Source organism: Podarcis pityusensis (genome assembly GCF_964106645.2).
Source record: "Podarcis pityusensis genome assembly, chromosome: 15".
Taxonomy (NCBI): Eukaryota; Metazoa; Chordata; class Lepidosauria; order Squamata; family Lacertidae; genus Podarcis; species Podarcis pityusensis.
In genome coordinates, this window is record NC_138040.1 from 5,612,344 (window position 1) to 5,624,452 (window position 12,109).

The window sequence follows — 12,109 nt, forward strand, 5'->3', positions numbered from 1 at the left end:
GAAGGACAGATCGTGAAGCTGAGGCTCCAATACTTTGGCCTCCTCATGAGAAGAGAAGACTCCCTGGAAAAGACCCTGATGTTGGGAAAGATGGAGGGCACAAGGAGAAGGGGACGACAGAGGACGAGATGGTTGGACAGTGTTCTCGAAGCTACCAGCATGAGTTTGACCAAACTGTGGGAGGCAATGGAAGACAGGAGTGCCTGACGTGCTCTGGTCCATGGGGTCACGAAGAGCTGGACACGACTAAACGACTAAACAACAACATATAAAGATAAGTAGCACATCTGTTGCACCACCCACTTCTCTCTCTGGCCCCTTCCTCCCTGGGCACCCCAACACCTAGAATGTCACTCATAAGGAAATGCAGGTCCTGGGGTGAGAAAGGTTTCCCCATTTCTGTTGTCTAAGACTACGTGCGAGTATGAAGTGACACCAGTGAGGGAATAAGCATGCATATAATTTGAATCCTTTGTGGGGGTGCAGAACACCCTGAAAGTGCCGCAAGGGTTATTGACGCCAGAGAGAGGAGCTGTTGCAACTACAAAGGTTTCAGTTCCCAAGGATTTGTTTCTCCTTTCCCAAACAAAGAGCCACACGGTCAGCTTCCAGAGGGGAGAGTTTTCCAAGTTACTTACAGCCAACGAGCAGATACTGGTAGCACTGCACGGAATCTGCGGCCAGGAGCAGCGGATGATTCAAGTTAAAGGGCGGCTGCAGTTCAGTCCACTGGGGAGTTCTGCGGAAGCAACACGAAAGAGTATTAATATTTAAGCTGGAAGAAAAATCAGCATCTGTGTCATCGCATCCGATTATTTATGCAAGAGAGTGCAGTGTTTATAATTATTTAAAGTCGTTACGTACAAGTACGGAATATTCCACACACACACACACACACACACACACACACAGATGGGAAAGGGGTGAGGAGTGGCCCAACCTGAAGGGAAGTTGTGAAAACACGCATGCTTCATTACATTACTCTTTCTGACACAGAGATCAATTTAGGAACAGGGGGAGCTGACTTCCACCAGGTCAGATTATTTGTCTATCGAACGTCAGTATGAAACTGGCTTGGGGGCTCACAGCAAACAGGCAGCAGGTGATGGGAAAGAACTCTTGCCACCTGAAACCCAAGGGGACTACTGAGCTATGGAACTAGGGATAGCTGAACCTGTCCATTTCAATTTTTCTGTTTCTCATTCCCCCCCCCTTAACTGCATTTGTCCGCACTTTCACATTAGTTCTGTGAATTTCTTTTTAAAAGAAACAAGTCCTCATGATCTGAGTGTGGATTTCTCCTACTACACACATCTTTATATGCAATTTTGCATAATATACAAATTTGCAATTTTCCTTGTGTAATTTGTTTTTGTATGCTATTTTCAGTAATGTATGTGTTTATATACAAACTTTGCCTTGAGGACACTGGTTCTCAGGCGGTGGGTCAGGACCCAGCAGTGGGCTACAGCCTGATCCAAGGTGGGTTGCAACAGGAGCCCATATGGTGAAAGATTCAGAAAGGGGTCCTAAATGTATGTTTGGGTTGAAAGTCCCAGGTCTGAAAAGTTTGAAGACACCTGCTCTAGTATATGCATTTTTGGTACACATTATTTGGCTGGAGAACAGCACAGCAAAATATGGAGAAGTGTGGATTTCTAAGTATGGCAAGCGTTTCAGTTTGCATATTGTTTCGAAAAGTGGAGAGATGCTGTTAGTCTGAGGAGACCCCTGTCTAGATGAACCAGTGGTCTAGTTAAGGGTGGGGAAGAAATCCAATTCGGTCCATGTTTACAGAAAAACCCATCAATTTTGCACTTTCTGAAACAATATGCAAACACAGCCATCCTTCAAAATTCACACTACTCTGAATTTTGTAGTTCAGTTCTTCAGTCTCATACTCACATACTCTAGGGCTAAGTGTGCATAAAGATGCATATATCTGTGAAAAGAACATGCAAAAAATGCATTATGTTATGGAATCTTGTTTTGCAAAAATGGATACAATGGGCAAAATTGCATAGAGAAATGTGGACATTAGAAGAAACTCAAACTAAAATGCTGATGAATTAAGACTTTTTAAACGAAATGCTTACTTGGATAAATGTGTGACATGAAGTCACTGAATTAACATATTTTTCTACTTTCCCCTTCACTGGCCGCCACAGAAACCCAGCAAAGGTTTTTTAAAAGCATGTTTCTGGGGGATGTGGGTTTGCCACTTTTGTGCAACTTCTCATAACTCATTGCTTAGGCCTGACCTGATCCTAACCCAGGGCATTGATGTATCATATGACACTGCAAGAACTAAGGATCTGTGAAAAAGAAGTTGTGCAAAGTTACAGAATATTTATCCGGCTAGAATTCACAATGCCATTACAAGTTGCTTGTTTTGACAATAATGGCCCTGGGAAAGAAAGAAAGAAAGACAGTGTTGTCATTTTAATCAGGGCTGGCCTCTCTTCAATTGCTTGGCAAATCATGTATTGATTAGTCTAAGCCAGGAATAAGCCAGCACTGAAGAAGATTGGAGCCTACCAAACAGGAAAAAAAGAAAAGAAAATCAATTGAAAAATATTTTAAAATGTCAAAAGCACTGACAATATTTTCTCAGCAATCCTCCTTTGGTTTTATTCGGTAAGTCATGGCTAATTTCTTTAAATAGCCTTCAGAACACACCCGCTTGGAAGACCTGCATAAGACAATTGGTCTAGTCGCTCGCTGCAGGCTGCGGAGGGCTGAGTTGGCAGCCCCTGGGCTTGATCAGGCCCAAGGGACCTTTCTGTGGGGCCAATCTGTCTGCCTCCTTCCACTCTATTTTCCCAGTTAGGCTGGAACAGGGCAGAAGATGTCATCGCTTTGCACAGATTTCAGGTGAACTTGATGCAGAACAATTGACTATCATTATTATAGTTAAGCTCAGAGTACACACCAACATGAGTAGACTCCAGATCCCCATATAAAATCAAAGAATTGCAGAGTTGAAACGGACCACGAGGATCATCTAGTCCCGTGGTTCCCAACGTGGGGCACACCCCCCACAGGGGGGCAATTTGATTTTTTTGGAGGGGGGCAATTTGAGAATGAGTTAGACCAAGTTAATGGCCTTTTAGGCTTCCTCCACATGAATAGTTCACTTTTTGGATAATAAGACTTATATGTCACCGGGGGGGGGGAGGTGTCAGGATTTTAGAGATGCTTAGGTGGGGCATGGCCAAAAAAAAAGGTTGGGAACCACTGATCTAGTCCAACCCTCTGCAGTGCAGGAATCTTTTGTCCAACTTGGGGCTCGAACCCACAACCTTGTGTTTAAGAGCCTCATGCTCTACCGACTGAGCTATTCCAACAGCGGCAATATATATGTTGTAATTGGGAACATAAAAACATAAGAAGTTGCCTTATACTGAGTCAGACCATTGGGTCTGTCTAGTTCAGTAGACAATTTACCCTGACTGCAGTTTTTTTTCTTGTGGAATGTGTGTTGCATGAAAAGGGAATTCCCACATACATTTTGCTCTGACACCTCCACCTGTGATTAAAACTGTGGAACGCCCTGGAACTGGATCCCCTGGAGGCTGGAAGTTCTGAATCGGACCCGAGAAGAAGAACCTCTAACCGCAAGCACAAAATGAAGCAAGAGCAGAAGTTAGGAAAGGGAAGACTACCTAACGAGCGTCCAGCTGGCCCTTGGACAAGTCACCATTTCCAGTGGGGTGTCGTCGCTTATCTTTGGGGCAGTGCTGAGGGGCCGCGGTTCCAGCACATGCTCCACCAAAGTACCGTAGCAGCTGATGATGTAGAGAGACTCCACGACAAACTGTTTGGACTGATCTGTTAGGGAAGAAGAAGATTGAAAAGACATTGGGGTTTATTTTATTCATTAGCAAATGCTATGCAACCACCTTCATCCTTTAATGTAGTGGAGGGTGGTCCGTATGGACGAAAGGGCCACAGCCCCACCAATCTCAGCCTGCCCTCGCTCAAGCCCCACCTGCCTGCCTTCCCACATCTATTAAGTGTTTTGCATACTTAATAGCAACAGAAGTAACTAGATTATAATATCGTGGCTATGATTTGATAGAAGATACAGTGCAGGAGGTGAGAAACAACAAATTCATAGAAAAGGGGGTGGGAAGTCAACAAAAATAAGAGAAAAGATGAAATTGTGTTTTGACTCTATATGTTCAAAATGTTGAAACTTAATAAAATATAATTGAAAAAATTATTTTGTATTTTTCTGTTGTGAACCACCCTGTGATCTTTGGATGAAAGGTGGTATACTACTACTACTACTACTACTACTACTACTAATATGTATAGGATTGCACTCAGTGATCCAGCTCATGTTAATATTGCCTCCCCTTTCCCACCATCCTTTTTGTCTCGACACCCTGCAAGACTCTGACTGCAAGACTCTCAGGGCAGGGATCTGACATTTTTTTTATTTATTTTTTACTTTTGCTGAGGATATTTTGCAAAGATAAATAAATGCTGAAATAAATGCTGCAAAGACTAGACTGTGAACAGTTTGCATTATCTGCTTTGTAAAATTTTCCCAAAAAAGACAAGCACAAAGTTCAAAGTGTGCAAGCTTTGGGCTCCTTACAAGATTCTTTTGGACCCAGGAATTCCCACGGTGAAGGGCCATGGGAGAACATCTCAGTGGGAGAACATCTCTTCTGCATGCAGAAGGTCCCAAGGTCAACCCTTGACTTCTAAGCAGTGCTGGGAATATCTCCTTGCCTGAAACCCTGCAGAGCCACTGCCAGTCAGAGCAGATAATCTTGAGCTATATGGATCAAGGGCAGCTTCCAATGGATTCCAGATATTTTCCTTCCCTTGCTTGCACATCGTTGTGAGTGCTGCTTTGCTTTTCCTTCCTTCTGCCACCATGATTGGCACTTCTCCTCTAGAGCCAGAATTATGGCAGCATCCACAAGCATTGCTGAGAAAGGACCATAGCTCAGTGGCAAAGCACTTCAAAAGCTGCCTTATACTGAGTCTACCCAGCTCATCATTGTTTGCACTGACTGGCAGCAGCTCTATGGAGCTTTGGATAGGGGAAGCTCCCCAGTTGTGTTGCCAGAGACTCAACCTGGGATTCTTTTTGCATGCAATGCAGATGCTCAACCAATGTGCCAGGGCCCTTCCCTGAGTTAGTGTGACATAGTGGTGCTCCAGATGTTGTTGAGCTCCAACTCCCATCAGCCTCAGCCAGTGATGATGGGAGACATCGTCCAGCCACATCTGGAAGACCAAAGGTTCTCCATGTATGCGTTAGAATGTGGGACTCAGAGTGAAGGGGTTCAAGCCCCACACACTTTGTGGGACCTTAGGCCAGTCACTCTTTCTCTGACCTAGCCTAGCCTACCTCAGAGTGATTGGGAGAATAGAAAGGCAGAACACCCAAATTATGAACATAAGGAGCTTATATGGCGTCAAACGACTGGTCTACTTCAGGGTTTCCCAAACTTGGGTCTCCAGCTATTTTTGAACTACTGTTCCCATCATCCTTGACCACTGGTCCTGCTAGCTAGGGATGATGGGAGCTGTAGTCCAAAACTAGCTGGAGACCCAAGTTTGGGAAACCCTGGTCTACTTCCTTCAGTACTGTCCACACTGATTGGCTCACAAGGAATCTTTCCCAGCCCTAGCTGGAGATGCCAGGGATTAAACCTTGGACCTTCTGCAAGCAGAACAGATGCTCCACTTTCTCTATGGAATGAAGCTGCTTCACATGCAGAACATCCCAGCTCAACCCCCGGAACAACCAAACTAAAAGTATCAGGTAGTGAATAATGGGACTTCCTTCTGGGTGCCTGAGCACCTGCACTGCTACTTCCAGTTGGAGAAGACAACACTAGGCTAGATGGACCAATGGATCAAGCCAATATGAATCAGCTTTGCATTATATAGTACATATTTGTTTATGCATTGTTTCACAAACCTTTCTCCCTTTTAAGACCTGGATTGCTTGCAAACCACGACCTCGACGACCCGAAGACGGCAGCCACACAGAATTCTCCTCCCACTGATTTGCTGGGTGAAATTTGTGGAGCTGGCTTGCTTTTGCTATGGAAAATAGAAGGTGGGAGGGAAGGGGGAAGAAAAAAGATCAAAGTCTAATTATTATCAAGCAGTCCACCGGCACGAGTTTTGCTTGAGAGGCAATACAAAGCTATAGGGGACCTGCTTTCTCAGAACTATGGAGAATCAATAAATCCTACAGACAGAACAGTGGCTGTTCAGCATTTCAGAAATGCAAAATTAACGCGAACCTTTCATAAAGCAGAAATAGCTTGGTTATTTGATTGACTGCTTGCTCAGTGGGTATGGCAGAGATCGGCGACTAACGGCCTTGAGGCTATCTCTTCTCCTTCCCACCCCAGCCCTGGCAGATGAGCTAGAGGCGGTGGCAGCAAGGAGAAAATGGCAGCTTTGATCTTAGCACTTGCTAAGAATTAGCACCTGACAAAATTAGCTCCCCAAATAATGGTATGGGCCAGGTTTGGGAAGAAGGGTAGAAAGGCACTGTGTTCTGAAGGCTCTTCCCCATGTGACAGTTCCACTGCCATGTCTAAAAGCCACACCACGATTTGGGGGTGGGGGGAGAATATGAATGAAGCATGTGGATTCAAACAATTACTTTCCCCCCATTTGATTGAAGGATGACTTTGGGGATTCTGCATTACTGCTAATCCAGTAGGTTGTCCAGGGAGGTTCTTAAGAACCTAGTCCAAACTTCAGAGGGATTTGGGCTCCGGTTCGTAATGGGATCAGATACTTCTGAATTGGGGAAATTTGCTTCCGAACACCCAGCTTCCAGACTTTGGTATCTTTCTTGCCTGCAGGTGATTCCAATCCCCCAACCTACATACTTACAACATATTTAAATACCCAACAGCAAACCATCAACTTTTATAGTAAGAGAGCACAAGCCAAGGTGGAGAAACATGCAGAAGTTACAAGGAATGGAGACAAAATCCACAACAACAAGTGAGAAGCAAGCATGCCACAGACAATGGCACCTAGAAGCACTCCCTGGTGCCAGGGCAGCAGAGGGCATATGCCATATCCTTGCCTGTTCATATTTTTTAATAAAAATAAAAATAAAAATAAAACACTCCTTTGTCTGTCTTGTCCGGGGAACTGAAAATTTGCCATCTGGACTCTTAGTTTGGTGCTAGAGTTGGAAGACTATTCTGTTTGGTCTGCATTTTGATGTGAAACTGATCTAATGGCGCAACTCCTGTGGCTAATACGTGGATAATGGAATTATCTTTTGGGTTTCGTCCTGCTCTGAATTTTGCAATTCAGCTTTCTGCCCCAAAAATGAAGTGCCAAAATGTGTTTTTAAACAATGTAGTTTTTAAAAGGATAAAGTATGTTTGAGAAGGGTTACGTCCAATGTAGCACTAAGTTAAAGACGCTCAGCAGTAAACTATTTTCCGCTGGTAAAATGTTCTATGCCAGTAGAACGTTGTGGCACAAGAGAATGCATGAGCAGGTTGCTGGGAACTTGGCTGCAGAATATATTGTGCAATCTGTTGCTTGAAACTAGTGAAACTACTGCCTTGGATTCTTCTGTTGTTGTTTAACATTAAAACTCACCCATCTGCTAGTGCAATAACCCCTGCAGTAGCAGACAGAATGTTGGATACTGCGTACACTGTGTGTATGAGATAAAATACGTAATGAAATAGGTATTTTGTTGTAGCGGCATATTGCCAGGAACAGGAGAACAGCAGAACATCTCTCCCTTAAGGCTTGGTACATCAGCAACTAGCAACTAGCAACTAGCCTTGGTTGATCTAGGAGAGAAGGAAAGGTATGGCGGGGGGTTTCCCCCAAAAAACTTATAATAAATGTATGGTGATTTAATATTCTGCTGCTCTATTTGTTAATAAAAGTAATTCAACTGAAAGACACCCACCCTGCCTTCTCTCTCTTTGGTACAAAGTTCTGCTCTCCTCTGATGTCTCAGCAGCACTACAGATACCCTAAGCTTTTTTTTTTTGTTTGTTTCTTCTGCTATTGTAAAGAATGATACTGTTGTTATAAATTGACCTTTCTGTTATTTGAAAATGACAAATGCATGGAATACATATTCAAGTACACATTTGAATTTGAATCTTCATATATTTGCATTTTTAAAAGGATTTTTTTTTAAAAAAACCACCAGATTAATATGGAAACAGGCAGAACAGATGTATGGGTGGGGGGGACGACATGGAAAACTGTAACAGACTGATCCCTCCGTCCCCATGATGCATAAGCTGAAGGCAACGTTGAAGTGTTCAGCTGAGCGATAGCTGTTTCCTTTAAAAGTGTTGCTAATGGGAGGTTGTTACTATGTGGTGTCGGAAAAGGTGTTGAGAACTGGGGGAAAGAACACCACGATTGGGATGAAAGTATTATGGATGGAAGCAGCTGGAACCAAGTCCCTGGCTCACTAAACAAGAGGTGGTGTGGAGTGCTCCTTGAATGACTGAAAGTAATATGATTGCACCAAGCTGAGAAACTGTGCATTTTGACATGTATCATGCAGGAGAATTTCACACCATGAACTGGCCAGTCCTCACATAATAGGAGAGGGGAGAGGAATTGTTTTAAGCCTGAGGATTGCATTTCTTCTTGGGGAACCTTCTAGGGAGCACATGGTAGGAGTGTGTAGGGCTGGAGTGAAACATGAGCAGAGAACTAAAGAGAAGTGTTGTATTTGTACAACAGGCTAGTACACACACACACACACACACACACACACACCCTCTCTATCCTCCACCCAGGCTGGTAAAACGGCTTTATCAGAGTTCAAGATCTACAAATGAGGCAGGACAGACAAAACCTTTGCAGAATGAGGGCCAAATTCCTTGTGGAAAACTGTCCGAGTCTCTGCAATCCAGTGGTGAGGACCAAAGGGAAGAGTGGGTGGAGCAATGGACATAATTTCTATCTTGCAGGGCAGACTTCAAGGGAGCCTGCAAGGTTTCCTGCACAGGCCACAAACATTTCTTCATCCAGTCAAATAAAAGCATTCTCACAGTTCTAGGACACATTCCAGCCTAGCAAGAATCACTTGAGGGCATGGGGTAGGGCCAGTGACAAGCATAGTCTGAGATGGTGGCAAAGTCCTGAGGCCAGGCAGAGGGGCCTGGGGGACACCATTTGGCCCTGTGTTTGGCCCCATTTCCGCTGTTACGGGGTAGAAGTAGAGAAGAGGCCCTTAATGTAAGTCACAGGCACCACTTGCTGATTCTGGTTTTAGCCAAGTCGCGCCCACCTTTGTCAGCCTTCCTTCCTCTCTGCACCCCACCCACTCTCCCTATAATTTCGGGACTGGGACCAAATCTACTATCCACCTTGATCCTTGGAACAAACAAACAAAAAATCCTCCATGTTGGTAGAGCATGAGGTTCTTAATCTCAGGGTCGTGGGTTGCCACATTGGGCAAACGTTTGGACTTGATGACCCTTGGGGTCCCTTCCAACTCTACAACTCTACGATTCTATGTTTCTATGTCTCGTGGCAGAGCTCCAAAAGGTGAGTTTGTGTCTGCTGGCAATTGATGACATTTATCTTTAAACAAAACTTTCGATTCAAGTTGTTGGCTGAATTTAATTTATTGATTGTTAGCTTTGGCTCGTTGCGTTCTGGTTCTCTGAGGCTGCTTTTAGTCTGGCAATTGTGTTTTAATGATGGATTGTTGTTGCTTGCTTTTTAAAAAGTCTGCTTTTTTATATTTTGTAAGCTGCCTTAAGTGACTTCTCTTTGGGAGGTGGCTGAAAGAAAGGTATTTCGTAGAATCATAAATTGTAGCATTGGAAGGGACCTCGGGGTCATTTCTACCCCAAAGTTGACATTCCCATGAAGGCTAACTTCTGCGGACCACATGCTAGTAGTGGGTGGGTCCAGAGACAAAAGTAGGTGTGGCCAGAGGAAAAATTGACAGAGCAATAGATGCAAGCCTTACCATTGTACGACAGGCTGCATTCCAGCCATGTGTAAGTCAGAGGTTTCTAGGCAGCACTGCTTCCCATGTCGCCATCCAGGCAAGCAAGAGGCATTGCAACATCAAGAGCACATTCCAGACCGGCAGAAACACTCAAGTAGGATGCAAAGCAGGGCCTGCTGAGGGGTACTGCTTGCAGAGAGTCCTGAGGGACAGGCAGGGAGGCCCAGGGGTCACATTCAGACCTTGGGCCCAAGGTTTCCCATCTATATCTATACAGTGGTACCTCTATAGCTATATCAATACAGTGGTACCTCTGGATGTGAACGGGATCTGTTCCGGAGCCCCATTCGCATCCTGAAGCGAATGCAACCCGCGTCTGCGCGTGTCACGATTCGCCGCTTCTGCACATGCGTGTGACGTCATTTTGAGCCTCTGTGCATGCACAAGCGGTGAAACCCGGAAGTAACGCATTCCATTACTTCCGGGTCACCCGAGCGTAACCCAAAAATGCTCAACCTGAAGCTACTTCAACCCGAGGTATGACTATAGATCTGGAAACATGGACCATTCTCAGCTTCCTCATGCTCAGCAGAGAGATGGAGAGGAATAGTCATCTTTTAATCTAACCCACCAAAATGTTAATTCAAGCAGCACAGATCTTTTTTGTTGGGGGGGGGAGAGCACAATCCGTGTGTCCTGTAACACAGGCAGATGCACTCGCACCTTAACACTGTATAAAAACAGAAATCGCCTAAACTTCCACATGGGATTTTCTTTGCACGCCCCGCATTTCACCGGGAGCCGGCAGTAAGCAGAAAGGTCACCCCTGGCGAGTCTCTTCCCAAGCCCTTGATGCCCCCAAACACTTACAATTTTTCACAACGCAAGTATAAACAGTTTCAAAAGGAAATGGAATAAAGTATGTTCTATTTACACCACGTCTTTAAAACAAACGTCCTCTCCGGCTCACACTGAAGCCCTGGCTTCCAGTGCCAAAACATTTTCAGTTTAAGAATGATGTTTTGTAGACAGAGAAAAGGCAGCCTTGTAAAACATGATTACTCTTGCGGTTAAACTTGAGTGAGAAGCAGGAGAGGGGAGAAAGCGGGCATATAGTAGTTTTGCTTTAAACATACTTCGCTGAGGTGGGGAGGGCAGGGTGCGCATGGGGTTACCTTGAACCCATGGCTTCAAATCCTTGCTGGGTTGTTTCCCCCCCAAATGAATCTTTAATATTCCACACAGGCAGGCCACACACACCTCGGCTAGCCAGCCTTGTTAGGTAACTTGCATCTTACACGGTTTGGTTCTGGGGGTCCCCACATATATGCAAAAACGCATAAAGTCAAGTACCTCTGGAACTCCCACCCCCCAATGGAGGAATGCCTACTCAACTTTCGGAAGATGGTGTGACGTCATTCATAGGGTCCCAGAGCCCTCCCACCACCTTCCCAAAGCCGGAAAAGAAGAAGAAGAAGAAGAGTTTGGATTTGATATCCCACTTTATCACTCCCCTTCAGGAGTCTCAAAGCGGCTAACATTCTCCTTTCCCTTCCTCCCCCACAACAAACACTCTGTGAGGTGAGTGAGGCTGAGAGACTTCAAAGAAGTGTGACTGGCCCAAGGTCACCCAGCAGCTGCATGTGGAGGAGCGGAGACGCGAACCTGGTTCCCCAGATTACAAATCTACCGCTCTTAACCACTACACCACACTGGCTCTCAAAAGCTCGCAATACCAGCTTTACAGAAGTGTGTGTGTGTAATAAATAAATGCAGTGTGTTTCTTCCGCTTTCCATTTGTTTGTTTGTTTACCCCCCACCCACACAAAGCTGTGATTGCGTAAGTAAAATGAATGTAAGAGGCAAGTTACATGTACGGTGGTACCTCTAGTTACGGATTTAATTCATTTCGGGGTGCCATGCGCTCAACAGCAATTTAGGACTTCATCAACTGACCAACTGACCAATTTGGGAAATATTTCCATCACTGTATGTTCCCATGCACAGAATCTACGACACAAGTGGAGAACTTGTAGCCCTCCTGATGTATTTTGGGACTACAACTCCCAACATTTCACCCACCGTGGCTGATAGCAGTAGCAAAGGCTACTGCTTCTGTACCCCTGCTATATTTAAACCAAGCCTCCTCCAGCCACA

At 44.9% G+C, this 12,109-nt stretch overlaps 1 protein-coding gene across 1 annotated transcript in view; it reads right to left on the bottom strand.

The window, feature by feature from the left end:
• Nucleotides 1-12,109, bottom strand: part of BCAS3 (BCAS3 microtubule associated cell migration factor) — a 476,692-nt gene that overhangs the window by 243,659 nt on the left and 220,924 nt on the right. The window contains exons 18-20 of the mRNA XM_080983313.1: nt 5,948-6,072; nt 3,666-3,831; nt 639-739 (exon numbers count right to left, since the gene is read on the bottom strand). Coding sequence (XP_080839439.1) covers nt 639-739; nt 3,666-3,831; nt 5,948-6,072 — 392 coding nt within the window. The remainder of the gene's footprint in view (nt 1-638; nt 740-3,665; nt 3,832-5,947; nt 6,073-12,109) is intronic.